This window comes from Ambystoma mexicanum, chromosome 4q (genome assembly GCF_040938575.1).
Source record: "Ambystoma mexicanum isolate Mex_15411 chromosome 4q, UKY_AmexF1_1, whole genome shotgun sequence".
Classification (NCBI taxonomy): Eukaryota; Metazoa; Chordata; class Amphibia; order Caudata; family Ambystomatidae; genus Ambystoma; species Ambystoma mexicanum.
In genome coordinates this window covers 714,699,907-714,723,611 of record NC_090928.1, presented here as the reverse complement: position 1 = coordinate 714,723,611, position 23,705 = coordinate 714,699,907, and the positions used below count along the sequence as shown (strand labels likewise).

Below are 23,705 nucleotides of genomic sequence, written 5' to 3'. Positions count from 1 at the left end.
GACTCCAGTAATAGAATGAATCCTTTCATTCTTGAATTGGAGCAATCGGCCCATTCCCTACCGTCTCATCTGGAAATACCAATCGCCATGGTCTTGGAATTGCCTTACATAGAGAAAATAATTTAAAAGAGGACCAGGGTGTGGGATGGAGAAGATAATTTGGACAAGCGCATTTTGAAGAGGGGATATAGGATAATTTCCTCCCAAAGCTTCTTATTTAATGCACCTTCCACTTATCTTACTGAACCCTGCTCACCGGATCTAAAACAGATTCATTGCATATTTGCATTTTAATCTATTACCTACATTGGAATATCAGGGGACCTGGAAGAACATCCCATATGAATTACAAATTTGCCGAATTTGTTGCATTGAAATCGAAACTGATAACCATGTCCTGAAAAGATCTCCCAGGTTAAACTCCCTGTATGAGAAGTGTTATGGGAAACTGGTTGGACATATTGAATTTATCGAAACAGATCAATTCTGGAACTCACTCTATAGAGCTGAATCAATTTTTATAACAGCTTTGGTGTATCATATATGGAAAGAAATATTAAACTCTCCTAAATTGTTCTGCCCCTCTATAATTTCATCTAGGTGGCTGCGTTTTATATCCTGCATCAATTATGTACATTGTAGTGATCCTTTTTTTAAAAACTAGGATCTAGGTGGGTGTGCTCTACATCTTGCATCCATTTTGTGCACTGCATTGTGATCCGTTTTAAAAAGCAAATCTAGGTGGCTGTGCTCTACAGATTGCATCCATTTTTGTGAATTGCATTGTGATTGTGCTTTCATCTTGCATTCATTTTGTGCCCTGTGATCTTTTTTTTATTTTTTGGAATTGAATCCATCACCCCACCTATTACACTGCTGATGTATTTGTGCCCTCCTTAACTTCTAGGCCATCTTGAGTAAGGGCCAAGACTGTGAAGTGCAAACCCCCCTTGTCTTTTCCTTCTCTCATCTATACTCAGCTACTGAGATGGCATTCACCATCTCTGCAATCCTCTCTAACTGCTACACTATCACCTATCCTCCCTCTCTCACCCATTTTGGATGAAAAAAGCACAAAAAAGACATCATGGGTTCAACACCTGGCCTTCCCATCGCAGACACCTATGGCAGTCCATCTTCCAGAGAAATCATCACTGATATCCTCTTATCTGTCTCCTCTCCATCTCATCTCTACTCTCTCCCCTTTTACATCCTCTCCCGTTAATGGTGGCAACAAGTGGGAAGTCCTCTTGGAGGGCTTCTTCTCATCACTCTGCATCATTTATGCCTACCACAATGGCACCATTGTGGTTCAGGGTTCTCATGCCAACCTAATATCTTTTACCGGATCCTATTGTCCCTTATTAACTTCCTTCTCCCGCCTCTCCCCCTACCACTCTCTCTGCCCGTCCCCCTGACTGGAGTACCACGCCCCTGTACTCCACCTCAAAAAACCTTCAAAGGCAGAGACCATCTCCACCTGGCAATTTAACGCCCGCTCAGCCAGAAAACACTCTGCTGACATCTGCCTCCTTCTTGAAGACACTGACCCTAACATTCTTGCTCTTACTGAGACATGGTTCAATGCCAGCTCAGTCACTGATTTTGACTCTCTCCTACCTGACAGCTTTAAGATGATCTCCTAGCCACTTCCTCACTGTGCTGGAGGTGGGGTTGCCTTAATCAAATCTTCCCGGAGTGGTTTCCTTCTTCCATCTTACCCGCTCAGCTCTACTCTTCCTTTGAGAGACTGGTATCCAACTTGGTCATCTCCACCTCCTCCACCCTGACCACTGCTACCATTTACCGGCCTCCAGGTGCTATCTCCCTATTCCACTCTGAATGGGCTGATTTCTGCATCTCTTTACTCTCAACCTCCTCCAACTTTCTCCTCTTGGGTGACTTTAACATCCAATTGGACTGCCCTGTCAAAGCATCCCCTCTTTCCATTGACCTCTGCACCTCTCCATCAATCTCCATTCTCCCTTCTGGTCCAATCCACTCTGCTGGACACATTCTGGATGCCCTCATCCACTCCAACCTCCTCTCTTATCTTCTCTGGTCACCCCTTTCTCTTGGTCAGACCACTCTCTTCTCTCCTCCTACCTGGGTCCCTATGGTCCTATGACCGCACCTGCAAAATCCCTGCCAATCTCATTCACGAACATCCACCTGATGAAACGAGTGTCAGCTGCTGCCTTCACATCCACCTTAATACCCTCTTACCCTCAGACTTTACCACCAACACTGCTCTCAGCAACTTTGACCTGGCCATCACAAACACCCTTGACATTCTTGCCCCAGTCATGAGAATCTGCCTGAAACCCGCCTCTAAGCACAACACAAGGTACAACTCTGAACTTGCATCCCTGAAATGAAAATGCAGAGCGGCGGAACAGAAGTAGCAAACTTTAGGCTCACCCTCTGACAAATTGGCCTGCCCCCTGCTCCAAAGGCAATACAGACTCTCTATCCATGCCAAGAAAAGTATTCACATTCAGGCACGGGTATCTGGCACATCCAACAACATGGCTAAACATTTAAAAAATCTTCTGGGAACTAGCCAACCCTTCTGCAGTCTCCTCCTTCCCTATTCCATCTCAGGCCCTCTGGACTAAATTGGCCGCTCACTTCACCACCAAAACTCAGGACATCCTGAACAGCCTTGCTAGTCACCCTCCCAACCCATTCCCCACCCCCTTGCCTCCCTTGACCACTCGCCCTCCTTCCTCCTTCTCCTCCTTTGCCCTTATCACACCTGAAGAAGTCACCAGAGTTGTCCGCTCTATGAAGGTCTCTTCCAAATAGGTTTCCCCCTGCTCTTCCAGAACCATCAAGAACAACATTGGCTCTCTTGCCCCTGCACTCACTGATCTCTGTGACCACTCCTTGGCTACTGGTTCTTTCCTCTCCACCCTCAAGCACTCCCTTGTGTGCTCCCTCCTTAAACAACCTTCAGCAGATCCCACCTGTCCAGCCAACTACAACCATATCTCCATCACCCCCTTTCTGGGGGAATTGCTGGAGAAGCTGGTCTTGCCCCAACTCAACTCTCACACTGAACTTGTTGGTGGTCTCCACAACCATCAATCTGGATTCAGAGCATCCAGAGGCACATAAACTGCTCTTCTGAACTCCTGTGAAGAACTGCTTGCATCCCTGCATTCCAACTCCCAGATGTCCTCATCCTTCTTGATCGCTCCTCTGCCACGGTCAATCACTCCATCATCATACAAATGCTCCATGACAACCTTTGTATCTCGTAGTGGGCACTGGACTGACTGACCTCCTTCCTAACTGACTGCTCCTCCCAAGTCATCCTGGGCACCTTCTTCTCTCTTACTTCGTCCTCTACCTATAGTGTCCCCAAGGGCTCTATCCTCTCACCTTGGCTTTAACATCTACCTTACTCAGCTGGTACTCCTCATCTCCTCCTTCTCCCTCAACTTTGAGTGTTATGCAGATGACACACAATCCTTCTTCGAACTTCCTGATGACCCTCTTACACCTTCCTTCATCCCTGACTACCTATCTGCTATCCAGGCCTGTTGCACTTCCAATGATCTCTGCCTAAATGCCAGCAAAACGGAGATCATTCCCATTGGGAACCCTGCTCCCCGACTTCTTCCCTTCACTCTGGCCTTCCTCCATGGGCTCTCCCCCTGCTTCTTCTTCTGAAGCCAGAAACCGTGGAATAATTTTTGTCTCCTCTCTCTCCTTCCTCCCTCACACTCATGAAATTGCCAAGAAGTCTCACTTTCATCTCTTCCTTCGCACAGGAGTTGTACCTTTTCTCACCTTCCCCCAGAACTCAATGTCCGGTACTGCATCAGTCCTGCCATAAAATATTTTACTGGCTCCCGGTTGCCTCATGGATTAAATTCAAATCCAGATCCTTCTGTATCATCCGCAGAGTGTAGAGGAATGGAGATCACATATGGGGTTTCCTATGAAATCTAACCATGATGTCAAAAAATATTTTGTCCTGAAGAAAGCCCAGAAAATTACAGTTGACAGGCTTTCAGGATAGCGCCCAAAAATCTTTAGTTGCCGATACATATGTTGACTATCTGTAAGGCCACCCTCAAAAACCTTAACCTTTGTTGAGGCCTACCACCAAGAGAAGCCTCTTATACAAAACACTTGTTAACTTTTTTGACTGTTTTCTTGTTTAACTATCTGTCATTACGAAATGATCTAAAGAAAGGAAGGTGTTTTGTCTCCTTTTTTCATGATCATCAATAATACTGTACATGAAACACAAGGATCCCAAGTCATTTACGAACCTCACAAAAACATTTTTTGTTGTATGTTTTTGAAAAACAGCACAAGTGAACAGTATCCGTTTGGTGATGTTAAACATTGTTTTTATGCATGAATTGTTTTAAAAAGTTCAAAATTGGAATAAAATATTTTGAAATATAAATGTGTTTGGTAAAATACAGTGTGAAAAATAACAAAGATACACCGTATTTCTACAATTGTGCAGACCTTAAGGGAGGGGTAACAAGCTCACTCTTTTGTTATAGGTCTATCGACCTATCCAAATTTCCAAGTGTCTCAGTCTTTACCTATTTTTCTTTCTTGCCGTCTTATCTTTTGTTGTGGCCCGAGAAGCATAGCATGGAATAATATATGCTGGCTAACTTTCACGCATTCAGAAGTTTGCATTCCACGCCTACTGCAAATGTTTCTGTGTTCTCTCTATTTCCTTAATGTCCCCTTTTACCAGGGGGCGGAAAAGGATGACGGAAAGTGCTGACACAAATGAAAAGGGATTATGTAGATTCAGCTGTCTTTCATATCCTCAAAAGTAGTTTGTGTAGCTCTTGACCTAACGAGCAGGCTCAAAACATAGAAATATATTTGAAAAACTAAAAATTAAATATTCATGTATTGATGATCATATTTTATAATTTCCTGTGGCATGCACACGTTCCAAGTCAGGACGATGTGTATGTTGAGAACGTTGAAAATCAAAGTAGATCTTTTTGAATTATACAGCCAAAATGTATGGCATTTCAGAGCCCATGGAAATCCATTGCAAAAAATACATTTTGGTTTATTCCAAATTATTTTTACCAGGTGTCCATCCATGAACATTGACGATGTTTGGCATGTGTGTTTCGGGTTGCCAGCCCACTATTTACCAGCATTTGATGAACTTACATCAATGAAGTCAAATGTTACACAGGAAACCTTTCCATCATTTTCCTACACAAATTATTACATAACCTTATCTATAGTGTCACTACCAAAACACAATAACACATGCTATTCGACTACCCCAGCAACGCACAGACAAATTGACATGTGCAGCATGTGTTTAATGCCATCAAGTTATAATTTGCATTGCATCTCAAGGAGGTTAGTCCCCCTGCAGTTTAGCACCATACATATGCACAAATAATGCAACATAACTCATAAGCACTCCAATGCACTCCAATTCTAACAACCACAGGAATACCCTATATTGTTATGCCTCGAACAACATGAATGCTAATGTATACAGGCAAGTAGATTCAAATGGAATTCTCTGATGACTAATTGAATAATGATAATGATGGGTACAGTTGTTGACATTGTGCCACCCATCACTTTTGTCATGTACCGTGACTCAAAGGATGCCCAATAAAAAAGATGGTCCTTGTTCGCAGTTAGGTTTGCTTTTTATTTTTCCTTAGACCTGTGATAAAGCACATGACATTACAAGTGGAAGAAACATCATGCCACGAAATTGCATAGAATTCTTACTCTTTAGAAGGTGTGCATTTCAAAACAGTGTTGATTAATTACATACAAATCTACATAGTATTTTGGGTATTGTCTTCTATACCCTGTCCAGTAAGGTCAAATAACCAACCGCAGCAGCCAGTCACAAACAAAACGACTTAAATCACCAACAATAGCTTTAAATAAAGGCAGAACTGAATCTGATGACCATATTAATTGCCAGTTAACGTTACTGAACTTTTCTATGAGTTTTAATTAGTAAAACAGTGAATATGGAATACTCAAAATGTCCAGCATTTTAACGTGAAGGTTTTCAGAACTCTGTTTATACAGAGGAAATCCAGCCAATGTCAGAGGTGTACAGATGCATCAGGTTCACAGACTTATTCAAAAACAGCAAACACTATATTACAGAGCAAAAACATATCCACAATGTAGCAATTCACACATTCATCACCTGACAAGCTAAATACATGGAAGGCACAAGACTTGCACTTCATAAAGACCGTGTGTTTATTGTTAATGCAGTTCAAGTACTATTCATATGATTTATTGAAATCTGCATCTTCACTGTAAAGGTCGAAACAATGAAAGATGTTTTGACACATTCTACCCTACACACTGCAGAAATTAGCACTGTACAGATATAAAAATGCGAGTACATCAATGCTCAAATACAAACATATTGTAAAATTACTACAACTGATAAGATACTGTACACCCTCCAACTAATATAACAGAATGCATTATAAATAAAAAACTCAAATTGCAATTGCATCAGTCAGTCTGAGCAGGACTAAAGTGTCTGCTCGGCCCCGCAGTGGTTTTGTGACTGACTTTCTGAAATGAAGACAGACTTCACTGCTATTCAAAGAAAACAGGGCACTGAACTTCAGCCACTTGGGGTCCTGTCAAATTCCTACCAAAGTGCATATGTTGTGATTGAACCCGCGCAGGGTGCCAGATCTTGGTCCAAAAAGCCCTCCGTTGGAAAGCCCCACAATGGGTTCCACTGAACACCTTTTAAACCAGTGTGCCCCTGCAACTCCACGCTACAGGACAATTAGAACAAACACTGTTTTCTTGAGGTCTGAAACTATTACCTGCACGAACAACATTAACTTGATCTATATCTATATTTATTGCTTACATTTAAATAAAATAAGTTATGTTTAAAATACTCAGATGCTGAGGGACAGAAATACAATGAAGTCCAAGGTAACTTGTTAGATTGTTGAATGCCCTGCAATCCGAGGAGGGAGCTGGGTTACACAATACAAAATAAAAATAGTTTAAGTGCCGTCTTTTAGTGCCTGGATGAGGTCAAGTGCTGCTAGCTCCCTTCTTTTTAGTTTAGGGACTGCCTTTCCCTTGTTAACCGCAGTGCAACAGAGACTTGCTGAATCCCCTCCTCTTCCTCTGAGCTCATATCATGGTCATCATTTGTTTTACCCATGTGAAGCTCGCGCAGTATATCAACTTCCACTAACCATGGCCTTTTAGTCATGAAGTCCTCATGTGTGTGTCCTTAGCATACTGTCCTTATGCAAGAAATCCTAGACATGCCACATGTACGCAGGAATATTTGGAAGATCGTTCTAACATTTTGACATTGTAGCTGGTATCTGCGTCATAAACCTATGCAGTTAAAATTTAACATAAAATATAATAGATACAATCATTACTTTTGAGCCTGCAAAATATATAAGTATTCTATCATCTATAACCACTTTAATTTACAAGACCAGTTTCACAAAAACACTTCTGTAAGATTTGCTTTTTTTTTCTTTTGTTATATCAATACAGAGATGTGGAAAATAACCCCAGTGTTCAAATCCATAAAGGATGTCTATCCATGCATCCCTGAAAACTATTCCCTCCACCCACACCTCCCCACCCGCTATTTTCAGGTCAACTTCAAACATGTAAATTGGAATTATGCGTGCATTTCTTTGCACACATATTTGGACATCATTCTGGGAAAATGTACACGCACATAACCGTTTTGATTTCTAGGACACAGGCTGCATCACGTCCCCCCTGTATAAGGTCCGCTCACGACGGTTCCGGCAAGAGACATGTTCAGCAGCAAGTCAAGTTAGTGCTATCAGTACGATACACTCAATATCAAAATGGCGAGCCACCAGTGCTTGCCAAGCGAAGGGTTTAATAACTTACCACAGGCAGAGAATTATGATTTGACTGCTGAGGAGCAGTTAGAAAACATAAACACACGCAGGCCGGTTACAGACTACAATGCATCGCAAGATTAGTTCGGAGCACATTGTTACCTCAAAATGAAATGTCTGTACAGTCATCGTCCTACATCACGTGATAGCGTAGCAGTGCACAGGGCTTGGACGTTATTCATTTCACGATCCCAAGTTATAACAACACAACATTGCAGCACAAGGTATGCACGTCCCTGTGCCAAAGAAACTTGCGCTACACTAAGTCTCTGCGTGACACCAACATGAGAGTTTGAAATTGAGACCGTCTGCACAGATCAGCTCTTGAGAAGAGGATTCTTCTGGAAAAGGGTTCCTGAATAGTCCAGCATGGGTCCTGAATTCAGAATCTGTTCCACGGCAGCTTTGATCACAGCAGGAGAAGCCACGGGTGAGCATGTGGCCCGTTCACCCCTGGCATGACAGCAAAAGTAACAAAGAAACAATATGCCTGTAGCAGGTCAGGGGCCATTAAAGTGACGTGTCACATGCCCTCTCTGCACTGTCATCCTCTGCTTCAAGTTCATTGGAGAGAGGCTTGTGGTTCAGTTTCCCACTGTCGGGTGCTGAGGAGGAGGTGGCGGAACTGTGATCTCCATCGTCACTGAACTTGCCTTTCATTGCTTCCTGTACAAACTCTTGGATTTCCATGGGTAGCCTCTTGAACTTGTCTTGGTATTCCTGATCCAGTTCAACCTGTAACTGGAAAGAAGACAAAAAGGAGAAAAAAAAGGGACGGTCAATTTTGATGCAAGATCTCACACAGAACATGTTCATGTTACAAAAGTGTTCTAAACTACTCATATAAGTTCCATGCCATCTGTAGGCGACACTGGAGACAGAGGAACACTTTAGAAATGTGTGCCCATCCTCAAGTTCAAGTGTCAAATCTTTACTCACAAACAGTTGTTTTTTTCCATTAAAAGATACAATAGTAAAAAAACAGAACAAACAGTAAAAACAATAGCAACAAATCAGCGCTAAAACATTCATAAAAAAGCGATAGCACTTAAGAGGTTTCGACTCCTAATGACTCGGCGGGGAGCAAAACAGCATTCTCGATATAGAAATGAATGCATTGCGCTCTAGTCAGATCTGGGACTGAAAGAAGAAGCCTAAGTGCTACTGTTACATTCTTCACTCCTCGCTCCTTCAACAATGGAAATCTTTTCCTTGGAATCACAGATATAGGGCAGAACAGTGAAAAGTGTGGTTACTCATCTGCGTTATACCGAGAGCATGCGCATTTCTGCTCAATGGAGCTGGTATTCTGTAAGGACGGTGTTGATTTGTTCACAAAAAGCAGATTTGTCCTAAGGTGGACAATTATTGCCCTTTTCCTCTGATCTTTGAACCAGTGAAGATAACTGGCACTTGGAACTATGGGCATAGCATTCTCATTATGAAATCTCACACTTTTTTATTTGCACCTCGGTTTTCGTCCTAACGTTTGCTTCATAGCAAGCACAACTGTTCACAAGATCCTTCTCCCCAGCCTTGCCTGTCATCAGTTCCTCATTCAGGAGTTGAGTGCAAGCAAGTCTGTGAAAGGAAGACTTGATATAATTTAGACACAGAGAAAAACCACTGACACCAGAAGTCATTAGATCTCTTACCAAAATGTGAGTCAGCGACAAACTACTGTTAGCCAATACGCGTAACCAGTAGATCAGTGGTTACAATGATATAGTATCCTGTATGTATGGTAAATCTAGTTCTTCATGCAGCAGGTACCCTAGGAAACCCTGGGATATACCCATGATTTTGCTCAGGAATTGCTTTTCACAGACCTGGTCTGCCTTAGCCTGATAATGGCCCCAAACTACTGCACTGTACGACAACAGCACCGTTTTTGCCAATTAAATGCAAAGAATGTGTTCTAGTGGCAGCCCACCTATTCACGTACCATACCTCAGGATTCAGCCTTCAATCTGCGAGTCCTTTAGTGTTTGTTCCTTAGTGTGCATGAGCTATCACGAGTCACATGAAATCGTGACTCCTAGATAGTGAAAGGAAGAGACCCATTGCAGTTTTTTGCTTTCTACAGATATTGCGTTTCCCCAGGGTCTGCTATTACCCACATACATAACCTTTTATTTCCCCACATTTATTTTCAAATCTTTCTGTCCATGTAACTATTGGACCCATTCCCCAATATTTGGAATGCCGTCTTGGTTCTAGCTATCAGGACTAAGCCATTCGCATACAAAAGTGCATATATCTTCTGACCTGCTATCGTAGAGACATCACTCGATAGACCACACAATACACTGGAAAGTGAATTGATATCAAGGTTAAAGAGGAGCGGGCTATTTCACACCCCCATCTCACTCCCCGGGTCCCTCAAAAAGCCTGAGTTGTTTGACCACCGGTCCCTTTTCTCACTCTTGCGGACACGTTTGTGTGTAGCTGAAGTAGGATACCTAGGTCACATAGTACGCTCCAGAGCTTGTAATGAGTTACACAATAGAAAGATGTGGAAAGAACCATGAAACCTAGGTATATCATTCCTTTGTAACCATGAACAAACTTGTCCAAGAGCAGACTGAGTTTCAGAATCTGGTGAACTGTACTGATTCCATTACAGAAACCATATTGGTAATGTGACAAAATCTGGTTTTCCGTAACCCAATCCATAATCCTGTCATACAACACTCGTCCAAATCACTTCACTGAAGTATCAATTTGCGAGATTGGGGATAACAAGCTGGATCCCTTTAATCGCCTTTCTTAAAAATCAGCACTACAATTGCTTCCCTCCATGAGTTTGATATGATCTTTAGTTGTAGTATCCAATTGGAAAAAAGGCTAAATACCGGGACCCAGACCCCCATCTCCCTTTTAAAGAACTCAATTGGTATTGAGTCTGGTCCTGCAGATTTGCTATTTGCCAATCCCGCAAGGGCTTTAGCAACTTCGCCCATCGACACCAGCCAGCTCAATGTGAAGATATTCAAGATAAATCAACCTGGAATATTCTGATGAATGGTGTCTAGATTATTAAGGTAATTATCATCACAATGATTACTGTATTGTGACGATAAATGTGTGATCCACTTTCCTTCTCCTACTAGATCTACATTTTTCTGCCAAGGATTTCCATTCAAAGATAATCCATCAGAAATAACTCTCCAGCACTCCCTTAAATTGCCTAATGCTGCAGCACTCTCTAGCTTTTGCCAGGCGTGTCTAACAAAATCCTGTTTGGTGTTATTCATGGTCTTTTTATAGGAAGCCCTAACTTGGGCCACCATTTCTTGATCTCTCGGTTGCTCTTTAATCGCAATTAGTACTCACACTCACGTCCACGGGATTACACTGAAGGATGATAGGCACATTTCCTAGCCATACCTCAATATAATCCTGTGGACGCACGTACATGCAGTGCCTGCGTTCATTTCAGGCGGGGGCGTGGCAGCCCCTTAGCCGATGAGGAGCCTCAAAATGGGGCAATCCCCACTCCGAGCCTCCCCATGGCTGGAGGCTGCCTTCGTCCCCCACTGGGGACTCAGATAAGCCCCCGCCTGCAAACTATCCCCTCACCGCCCTCCCAACCCCACTTACCTTCCTTTTTCTTCTTTTCACGGTAGTGAACGAACTGGGAACACTTTTGTTCCCAGAGCATCCGCTCCCGATGGCCGCCATGGAAAGGGAAAACGGATTATGTTTTCCCTTTCCCAGCAGCCATTTTAATAGACGTTTTTTTTTTCTGTTCTGAAATGCAGCAGCGTTTCGGAGAAGAAAAAAATGCTATTGGTACCCCGGTCTAATGGGCTGGGGTACTAATGGTTATAAGCCCCTCGACAGCGGGCCTGTAACTATGGACCCTGGGGGCATTTCCTGGGGTGGTATTGGCCCGCTGTCGCTGGGCTTATTGCCACAGTAAAAGACTTTGCTTTGCCAGCTTGTTTCCTAAAGTTCTTGGAACCGTAGGCCCAATCTGAAAAACTGTCAGCAGCCTTGCACAGTCAGATGAAAAATCTCCCATTCAGAATGGACATAAGGTGGGATCACTGAAGCGCACCCAAAAGGGTTGCTTATTTCTTCAGCTAGTGTGTGCAGTCCATTAAAAAAATGACTGTCAGTAATTTAATTTTATTTGTTTTAGCCATACATACTTAATTTAGCTTTTTTGCTTTGTCAAGTCTAGGGCGTATAATCATAGTATTGCTATCTTTGAATTATAACAGCATTAGGAACATTGTAGAGTATGAACATATTTATATTTGCTGTGGAATATATATATAAAAAAACATATACTGTGAAAGCAGCACAGTGTATTTAAATGCATTCCATGATACATAACAATGCACATTAACCATTAGAATACCATTATTGCTAATGGTGTGTCGTGGTTATGTTATTGGTTCTTATGCTTTGTGACCTCTGCCATTTCATTGGCCTTCGATAATAAGGAACCTGCAAGAGATAGGCTGGGGTTTTTCTGTGGGGTGTTAATGGGAGTAGAGGGGGAGAGAGAACAAGGAAGCTGCAGATGCTTGCAGATTGGAAGACATGTGACTGTGTGTGGGGTGGGATTCTAGGAATATTTGGAGGGATGGTGTTGGGCAAGAACAAGGACTGGAGTGCATATGCAACCAACTGTGAGTCTGTGTGGTGTCTCATTTGGCTTCATGCTGGCTTTTCTGTGCTTTCAGCTTTTGCTCCATGTGTGGTGATTGATTGTATTCATGGTATGCAAGGATGTGGTGAGGGTTAAGTTTAGAGGCTGGACGGTGAGTTAGAGGTTCATATTGGGTTTGAGCGAGGTGGTGCCATGGGGCACTGTCACAGTTTGCCTTCCACATTTCTTGTCCACTAGTACATGTCATTTGATACAAGTAAAAATCTACAATAGACACCACTTCCTATTTAAGTGTCCCATTTCTATCGTTTTGTGTTTTATGCTCATGGCGCCAATATTTCTATAATCACATCTTATTCCTTGAGCTGCATGAGAATTGATTGAGAGATTTCCGATGTTTTGAAACTCAGGAAGCAGAAATACATTTCTAGTAATACTTACGGGGCACGATTTATATATTTTTTTTAAAAACACGGTTGAATGGGAAAACCCCATTGAAAAATGCTTCTTAAATCAGGCCCAATATGTCACATGGTACCCATGCTGTATAGCCTGTGATGGTTATTGAAGGTCTCTGAAATTATATTTAAAACATGGCCTCGCATGCCTCCACATACACTCCCAGAAGCACAACACATGCTGCAGATATATCAGGTCCTTAAGGAAGTAGCAATAGAGAAGACTCTTGTTTGTCAACTGCCCAAACATGTGTGATATCACGTCACGTTCATCTCACGTTCTATATTAGCAGTAACTCACGTGATCATCTTTTGTAGTCACTATCAGCCTGATGAAAAGAAACACACAGCTTTTTTTTATCTTTTACTATCGTCTTCCTATAGAGGCTTTACACGCTTTTAGATACAAATTAATGATCTAAGCTCTTTACAAATAAAAAGCAAGGCTGAGAGAAAGGTAGCAAAGTTACTTCGTTTTTGCACCGAAAGTCACTTTTTTTAAAATACATAAACCACGGTATTGTGCATCCCCAAAAATATATGAGCAGCAACTTCCAGTTCCGTTGCACTGAATAGTCAATTAGTCATGTACATGAGAGGAGTACAGCTGGACGAACTTCCACAGAATGTTTGCTTTGAAAATGTATATGTTTAGGAGTCAGAGGCATGTCCTACAATATGCACAGGATTTATCAGGGGCCAGATCATCTAACACTGCACACGTTCTAAAAAGTGAGCAAATGCTTTGATAAAATGGTATGGAGCAAACAGGTTTTGCCATAATCAGTATTATCAAAACATAACACATTTATGTTTGCACTGGTGCAGTCATAAATCATACTTTTTTTGTAATATGTTTGCTGCACATCATACGAAATAAATCGGTTTGCTACATTTCTTTTCATGCTACTCATCAAACATAGTAAATAGGATAGCCTGTTTGCTTTTTGCCCTTGTGAAAACATTTTTAGATAATACAAATTGGCTATTTCTATTTTCACCATTCCCGATTATCTAAGCAGTAAAATCAGTGCTAAATTCACTTGCTCCACTTTTTTGCACCAGTGCAAAGCTTTGCTAATCTGTCCCAGGTGTACCAAAAACATCACCCTGCATCTTCTAAATTTCAAAATCACTCCTATACCCCCCTCGCATCCCCCCGCCACTTCGCCCTATGGCCTTGCAAATCCCCACCCCACAGGAACAAGGTGACATAAAACGAAATAAACAGTTGATATTTCATGGCCTCACAGGGGGCAGGCAGTCCCCGAAGAGCAGTGGGGCCTGCTACGTGTCATTGTGGAGGATGGCAGAAGCATGCCCTCCTCTGAAGGCCCTCATGTATCCCCATGGGCCACTTCCATCTTCCCTGGATGAATCTCCAGAAATGTTCGGAAGTTTGCAAGAAAACAAAATTAAAAAAACACCCAAAATCGGTTGTTGAGAAGAATCATTTAATATGTTCATCCAGCATAAGAAAAGAGCACTGCACAGTTAGATACCCTTTTAGAACGTGGGTGTTCACTAACGGATAGGAAGCCAGCCCATGACATAGCTGTTGTGAGGATCAGAAAAGTAAGTATCTCAAGAGACATTCCTTGAAGTTGGGGCCATGCAGAGGAATGATGGCAAAGTGAGTATGTTGTTTGCTTGTGGCTGGAGAAATAAGTGTAAAAAGTGGAAGCGCAACTAGGAGAGCAGGTGTACTGGGCGAATGTTTACATCAGGAAGTGGACAAATGATTCTCCTACCAGAGAACTGATCTCGACACATCATTGGGGGAGGAGACCTTGGGGGAGGCTAAGCATACGATGAAGGTGTAAAATGGAGCTTTTAGTATCCTTTTATTGAATTCATCCGTTGAATCAAGCTGAATAGAACTGAACAGATTGTAAGACAATTATGATGTTTGTTTTTCTGAAGCAAGTCCAATTATTTAGCTCGTTGTAACTGTGGAGGTTCTAAATGAGCCCCACACATGTGAGTATTAAGAAGCAGTCTTCAGATGCCCGAGGGTTCGTAGCGCTATATAAATGCAAAATTATTATTGTTATTGCCCTTCATATTAATAACAAGAGTAACAGTAGTAGACAGTTACAATGGGACTGCTAGTAAAACATGTTTTACTTCTATTAATTGCTGTTTTAATGACACTGGTTTACCAGTAGTGTTACCGGTAACAGATTTAAGCAGTACCAATGGTGTTTGTATTTCTAATACCAGCAGAACCACTACTAGTGATGATAATAGTAGCTGTACTAGCATTAGTATCATTATTATTATTATTATTAATTATTATTATTATTATTATTATTATTATTATTATTATTATTAATAATTCACTTTTTGATTGTTTATCAGCCCCCTAACATTGACTGAGCTTTTACTGAGTATTCTGTTGACTAGCCTTCAGTTTCAATATACTGATCTTATTGTGGTTTGTGATTTTAATTGGACATGTAATGAGCCTTCTGACATTGTTGCTGCTAATTTTTTTTCTGCCATCTCTCACTTGTGGCTGATTCAGCTGGTGTCTGAACCCACACACATAGTGGGTAATGGGCTTGATTTGATCTTTTCTAAGGTCACTGATGTTAGGTAGCACTGGCCCTCTCTGAACAGTTAATGATGTTAAAAATTCTTTCACATAACAAATCATGGTCAATCAAATCGAAAGCTGTAGAGAGGTCCAATAACATGAGTGATGCTGGGTGACCTCCCTCCACTATTGAAGAGATATTAGACTTAAGGTTCAGCAGGGCCGTCCCGGTCCCATGTTGAGTCCTAAAACCAGATTGATGAGTCCCCAGGAGCTTGTTACCTTCTATAGATGTTGCAATTGCAAATATGCAGCTCTATCAAGATCTTTGGTCAGGAAGGGAATGCTCATAATGTGCCAAGCATTCTTCGTGGAAGCCGGGACAACATCCTCTAGAAAGGACATATCAATCACTCTGGTGATCCACTGAGTGATAATATCTGATGTTTCTCGCAAGATGTTAGTGGGGCAGGGGAACCTGCACATGCAGTAGGCTTGAGGTCCCTTATAATTTCACAGACCTCTGATTCCGAACAACCTTGGGAATCAAATGTTCCGGATGAAGGGCAGCATGGAAGATTTAGTGTAAGCACTTATAGTGGATGTTTTTATGCTATTAATTAGGGCGCAACAAACATGAGCGGCAGCTTTATATTTGTCCAAGATGGGAGTGTTGGAAATCTTGCGCTATTCACGTTATGCCGCTCTTCAAATTTTTCTAGCTTGACGAATCTTATCTGTGTACCAAGATTTCTTTGTGGTTTCTAGTTTCACAGATTTTACCTTTTCCAGTGCCAGAATAGCCATAGAATCCTTAATAGATATGATCTTCTAGATCTGAAGTATTATCAAATGATCCCTTGCTGTCCAGTTTATTCAATACCAAAACAGAGAACTAATTCAGCAAGATACTTTTCAATCTCTACAAGTTATTTTGCTCCGCAGATTAGTATCCTTCCTAAGTGGCGTGGAGGGCAGTGTGAAAACAGAGTTCACAAGGAAGTGGTTGGACCACGGGCAAGGATGAGAATCCCTATGAGCATTGTGAATATTACGGGTCAGGATCCAGTCTACGGTCTGTCCGCCAATATGCGTGGGAGTTTTTATCCAGCTTGGAGAACCCAAGGGTTTCCAGAGCTGACAACAGGGAGCCTGCCATGGCATCCGTGGGATCCCCACCCCTCAAATTAAAATCCCCCAATAAAATAACAGGACAGTTGGGTTTGGTAGACTTGTTGATCACAGCCAACAGTTGCTCTTCAAACAGAAGAAAGGGTTTGAGGAGTTCTATATACTAAAAGCATGGCAAAGGTCACATTACAGTTGACTGTTAATTTAAGGATGAGGTTCTCACAACCATCCATATAGGGAATCTGAACCATATGGCAGTCAAGAGAATTCTTGCCACAGAAAGCTACACCACCTCCCCTTCTTTACAATGGTTGGACCGGAAAAGTCTATAACCTGCATGGTTATTGTAATAGACTACTAGCCAACACTTCTCAATACAATCTGAATAAATTACAAAAAGCTCAGAATGTGTGGTCTTGCCTGGCAGGATCATGTTTCGGTGGCCAGACGGTCCTTACACTAGTTGCCCGTAAAACATAGGATCTCACATGAAGTGCTCACATTGACCCAGAAAGCGCTGCCCGGTGCAGCTCCAAAATACCTAGCTAATCACTTGAAATCCAAGCCATCAATTAGAACTTTGCAATCTGATAAAAACAAACTGCTCTCTCAGCTCTGTTTCAAACTGGTGAAGTTTGGTGGTCTCAGTTTTGATGTTTGAGCACAACCTGCATGGAACAATCTCCCACCAGCCTTGCAGGATGTTGCTTGCCCCACTCACTTAAAAAAGCAATGAAAACGTTTTTCTTTAATAAAGACATTGATTTGGCACATTTTTTTTATTTGCCTTATTAGCATTTGTGTCTCTGTTTCTGTTTCTTTTTTGTCTTTGTGTGCGCCCTGAGGCCTGTGGGCATATGGCACCATATAAGAAATAAACTAAAGTAAGATCACCATCTGATTGGCAATGGATTCAACAGGACTGAATCTGGTAAGCCAATGAGGCTTGTTTCCTACACCGGATGTCGTCAGAGGTGTGGAGGCCAACGGCCCCCATCTGAGGAGTATGCCTCCCGAAGCATGTCACTGTCCCCATGTTTACCGGAACTGTTTGGTCAGGTAGCCTACTGGGGCCAGGGAAATAAATAAGGGACTATTGCCCGACGACAATGCAATTATTATATTAAATAAGGCAGAAACAACAGCCCGGGATGCCTAGTGAGTGCTTTTCGTGCACAAAAGCAGCTCTCCTGGAGGGCAGAGCGGGTTAGTTTCGAGGGAAGGGATTAATGCTAGGAAGCTGTCTGAATGATCTTTCAATATATTATTTGTAATCAGCGGCGTTGCTAAGGGGTGCCTGTGGGGGCTTTAGCACCGGGTAATTTGGTTGTAGCCCCCAAAAGAAGCTCAGGGACTACAACCAAAAGAATAGCTAGCCCACGGTTCTGACAGTCCCGATATTAGTGTAGCCCCAGATCTTTTCCAAAACTATCAACACCCCTGTCTGTACTACCCCTTTTATGTTCATACAAATCAAATAAATTAAACAATAAATTGTGATTTATATGTTGCTTCATGCTGCAGTCCAGCTTCTAAGCGATGGATTTGGTTTTGAAGAGGAGCTGCTCCACATTTTCTTGTTCTCAAGACAATGGGTTGCCTGTGTGCTATCCATCTGGTCCCTTATTAAGCCTTATTTGTTTTATGTTCACAATAATATAGATAACTTGGTGACTGGGGTGTGGATCAACATGTACACAAATGCATGTTTTGCTGGAAGCAGAATTAACAGGTATGAAAATATTTCAGTGGAAAGTAAAAGAATGGGCTACCATTTACTTTGGAAGTAAGAAATGTGTCCGTCGTTTTTGTGTCTGCTTTCATTATGTTCATTTGAATTGTCATACAGAATTGTGAAGAGGTGCATACTGCAGCATGCCTCATTTCAGAACTAAGAAAGCATAACCATACCCTATGAGGCCCTATCTGCTATAAGTTGCACTATAAACCTCTTATGCACATGCCATGCTCAAAACAGCCTGCATCAGTCTGCCTGCCTCAGTCTCTGGAAGATAGCTCAGGAGCAAAGCGCTTGCGTTGGAAGCAAGACAACGTGGACCAACAAGGTTTCATTCCCTGGTCTGCACTTAGAAACCTCTGGACATTAAGTGAGTTATAAATTACCATTTTTAATAATAATCTACAAAGCAATTAAAATGAAAACACCACTGGCTGGGTAACTCCAAATGCATCACTAACAATGACACCAAGAAGTACAAGAGGGAACCAACCAGAAAACAAACCCTTTTGTGATACTTGCCTTGCCCCCGGAAGAAGCTACCAACACAGAAAAGACTCCCCACACCCCCAATCCTACACTTCAGGAAGGACTTGAAGAGGATACTGTTCAAGAACAACTTGCCAATCGCTGATTACTTCACTCAACGCTGCTCTTATGCTCCCCCCATATATTTCTCCTATCCATTTCAGCTTCTCTTATACCCTGGAACACTTACTTGTAACCCCTTGGGTGGCTCCTCTATGTACGTCTCCCATGCACTGTGTAAGTCTCATAATTGTATATACATAGAAATATATATCACGGCAGGCTGGACAAACAAGGGGAGCAGATCTGAAATGTCTTTCAAAATATTTATCACCTGGCCATCCCTCACCATGAGACAATGTTCATATGCAATTAATTATGGGAAGGGAGGTTGGCCTCCCGAGCAAGGCGCAAATCAATTTCCAAGCAAAAAGTATGGAAGGACTTGGCCAATGAAATCCGAGGACGTGGACCATAGGAAGTTCCAGAGTCCATGGAAGGGCAAGAAGCAGTCATTAGATGCAAGCAAGAACCTTGAGCTGCATGCTGCTGGTGCAAAGACTGAGGCCTGATCATGGCGCGGAGAGGCTGCCAGAAATCGTCTCTGTCTCATCATACCAATGGGCTTCTGATGCCAAGGCATTCCTGTGATGCAGGGCAGAGCAATGAGGCTAGTGAGAGCCTGGAACGTACCCGGGTCTCACAAATCAAAGAGACTGGCAACCAGTGACTGGGATGGGTTGTATTTATTTGGTAAAAGTCAAAAGGCAAGGGAGTGTCTCTGAAAAGTGTCGGCAAAAGTCAGGCAAGTCAAAACAGTAGAGTTTGGAGTCTAGAACAACATAGAGTCAATACGATATCATATTTATTTTCACCCTTATAAATTACGTTTACATGTCCTACTGATTGCGCTCTTGAATCATGATGCTCAGAAGGTGAGCTTGAAAAGTATACACACATGTATTTTTCTCTCAGAAAAGTTTACGTTTAATGTGAGAGGATCTAGTAGTTTGAAGTGAATGCATTATACTGCATATGCTCTCACTACTTGCAGAGGAAAGATGTAGCAAAAGAATTCCATTGCACAAGTGTGGTTATATACATAGCCCTCAATCCAAATTAAAAGACATTGGGCCTCATTACAAGCAAGCCGGTCTGGATTTAACAGTGCCGGAAAAACCGTACCAGCACCGTTTTCCAGACTGGCTAATTACGACTTCTGTGGCCGTGTGATGTTACATCCGCCAGGTCTGACATGGCGGGCATAACGCCACTAGCCGCAGACGGACGTGGAAACACTGGCACCATTACTGCATGGTGCTGCTGTTTCCATTGCCCCCATTCCCCACGGGAATGGGGAGTAATGGAATGCCGGCTCTGGAATTACCGGACCGTAATTCGGCTGTAATGCCCTGGTAAGTCCGGAAAGTCTGGAGCTGGTCAATCCCTACGGGTCCGGCAGCAGCCTGCTGGTTTTACCAGCACAGCTACCGCCGGACTCGTAATGAGGCCAAATGTTTTTTTTAAAAGAAGAGTACGAGCGTTTCTGTAGGCTGCATTGAATCATTGGTCTGATTTCGATAGCTAGAATCGCACTGCAATCCGTTTGATTTAGCTGGGCTGCTGACCGCCTGCTCGTCAATCAATCAAGAGGACAAGGCAGAAGCTTAACTGCCATCAGAATAATGATTCTGGAAATATCTCACATTACTCAAAGTCAGAAGCTTTTTTCGTATGCGCATTGCAAAAATGAGTGGTTTTTATGCTGTTTTCCAAAAATCAGAAACGTCCTTTCGCTCGAACTAATCCTTCCAATGATAGGGAAGGAGGTTGGGAGTGTGCACATGTGGGTATGTGTTTATAAAATCAGAGAATAGTGCATTAACCCAGTGCTTGTGCACCTCTGATGAGAATGCTGACAGTTATTACAACCTATCAGGGCTCTAGTCTTTGATTTGCAAAAGATCATGATGTTTCAAAGTTACAAAGCCTTGACATAGATCTGGGTGTTCCCTTGACTGGTGCTACCAGGATCTGCCCTTAAACAGATGAAATCATTTCTCAGTATCTGCATGCAGAAAATTGGACTAGATTCCACAGAAGCCTCCTTATGGAGAGTACCACAAGGAGTCTGCCGTCATTCTTCTCTCTCACCACCCGCATGGGTCTACTTGCTTAATTGACTGGGTACCGCCAGCTAAAGTTACCGATGTATACGGTTGATAAACAGATTCTCCTGTATCGAAAAAAGGATGGGTTAATCCAGACCAACTTGACCGAGCGCTTCGACCAGAGGGTTTACTGGATGAGGGAAGACATTAATTGCCTAACGGGATACATCTAATTGCTCCTGGTGTGTCAATCAGTTGACAAAACAATCTCCTTTACAAGGCTGTGTTTTGAAACATGCAATAACTAATAATGAACACACTGACTACTACAGCTCAACACATCGATAGAAATACTACACATAAAATATGAGGCAAACAGATTATACAAATAAAAATGTATTACCAAAAACAGTCCTCAACTTAGCAATTGTTTCAAGAGCAATGTTGAACTGTAATTGCTTTAGGGAAAATGTTGCCCTTGTGCAAAGACACATTCTTTAAATGCAGTTTTGCACCTGGCCTAAGTTTGCCCTGGTGCTAATAACCTTCCATATTTGTACTAGGTCCACCTTTGCCTGGTAGATTTAAGGAATATATTTTTTGTGCACTAGGTTTACCCTGTTGCTAATACAATCAGAATTGCACTTGGATTGATGCAAGGTTTCTGTAAGGATGCCCAAGATAGACCCACTTTTTATCGCACTATACAATACTTCATACAAATCTATTCAAGGTATAAAGTTATCCTTGATACGACAGGCAGGGAATCCCCTTTGTCAGCTGAAGAAAATCTATAGCTGTTAAATTTTCTATTTCCATTTTCAACTCCGAGTTTTGATTGGTTCGGAACAATAACCCCCAACTTAGTCAAAATCACAGATAAGGCATCAGAGAATATATAGACCGATGCCCTTTATAATCTTTGCCATAACAACCCTTTCGGGGGTTGTGGTTATTTTCAGTTCCAAGCACATCAGTGCTCTTGTATGGGGTTCAGCCATCATCTAGAAATGAGCAAGAGGTATTTGAAATCCTCCTGATTGGTGAATCAGTTAGCAGCACAACCCACTTTAAATGGCTCACCTCAACTGGAATTTCCCCAGACCAACATTAAAATTAATCAATCTGGGAGTTATTTTAAAATCAGATCTCAGCTTCACATTGCAGATCCATGCATTTGCCCAAGGAATGCATTTCCAACGTTCCTGATTCATCCCCACCTGTAGAGGTATGCACACAGTGGCCCTCATTACAAGTTATGCCAGTAGCCATGCCGCAATTTGTGGCATGGCTGCCGGCAAAACCGCATCCGTGTCCTCGGAATGAGGACTTACCGGACCATTCCGAGTTCAGATGGCCCGGTAATTCCTCACTCGAGGACACGGACACGGTTCATCCCATTCCCATTTCAGCCCCCATAGGGCTAAATGGGAATGGGAATGGGAGAGGGAGTAAACAATGGGCCATTACGAGATGACCCGTTGTTTGCTCCCTCTTCCCCTCGCGGGACCCGGTATGCACGCCTGGTTTTCCCAGGCGTGCTTAACGGGTCCCGCGAGGGGACCTCGTAATGTGGCGGAACGGGTTGAACGGCGCCGCAGCCTTTTACGGCGCCGTTTAACCCGTTCCGCCAGCGTCGTAATGAGGCGAGCATAGAGGTTGAGAATGTTAGTGTGGAGAGATTAGTGGATGGTCCGGTGGGCAACATGGAGGAAGTGCTTTTCTGTACCCCACATTAGCTAATGTTTCTATTTATTTTATTATGTTACCTTTCATTTGTGTAGTGCATCCTGCCATAGTTTATGGTGGCGAAGCGGTTTGCCTGTCAGAGAGGCCAAGGAGGAGTATGCTCGACCATTCAATAGTGGTAGGGAGAAGCAAAGTCTGGTTGATAGTTGGGATGAGGGCGAGGGATAGATTAGATGCACAGGAAGGCCTGACAAGGACAAGCTGGAGGAGCTATGTGTACAATGGTCCAAATGTATTGTGGACTCAATTGTATTCTTGGGGAGCACTGCCAAGAGGAGAGATAGCTGGAGAGGAGGTGTTTGCTGTGTCCGGAACTGACGTGCTGCATGGTGAGCCTGTGCATGCTGAAGCCATGTCCAAGAAACCACTGACAGCACTTCTGCTTACTTCCTTAGGCACGCAACAACATTTGGAAGGGGTTGTATGTCAGAAATGTGCCAAATCTGTAAAATCTCCCTCAAAGGTAAGCATACAATCTCACCTTTTTTGGTTTCCAAACCTTTGTCATGGTTACCAAAATCCTAGGCATGTGTGTAAAGTGCTTAAGGAGACAACACCTGCCTATGGTCAGAGATTTGAGCCTTGCACAGTGTCATGGTGTGCTAAGGCATGCACAAACCATGCCCAAGAAAACGCAGTATGGGAAGCCCCTCTAAATCTATTACTACATTTCATTACACATTTCTCTCCAAAAATGTAACATCTAACAATATAGTAAAAGGCCAGATGTATGTTTGTCCTTTATGTTTGTCTGGTGCAGTAGCTTCACCTGTTGTCACCACTAGAGGGAGTTGATGCCTTAGGATATATAGTGGTCCTACTGTGCTGATATAAACCTGCACTTTGGCCCATGTCCACAGGCTTCTACATGCGTAAAAAATAAAATGCAAAAGAAATCCATCCAC

The 23,705-nt window shown here is 42.6% G+C and overlaps 1 protein-coding gene across 11 annotated transcripts in view; it reads right to left on the bottom strand.

The window, feature by feature from the left end:
* Positions 1 to 5,966: 5,966 nt before the first annotated feature.
* Positions 5,967 to 23,705, bottom strand: part of PLCB1 (phospholipase C beta 1) — a 3,004,223-nt gene continuing 2,986,484 nt past the window's right edge. For 5 of the 11 annotated variants that reach the window (XM_069608284.1, XM_069608286.1, XM_069608288.1 and 2 more), the window contains one exon: positions 5,967 to 8,663. In XM_069608284.1, the coding sequence (XP_069464385.1) occupies positions 8,433 to 8,663 (231 nt within the window). In that variant the 3' untranslated portion in view covers positions 5,967 to 8,432. The remainder of the gene's footprint in view (positions 8,664 to 23,705) is intronic. The other 6 variants (XM_069608285.1, XM_069608287.1, XM_069608290.1 and 3 more) reach the window with 4 other exon arrangements.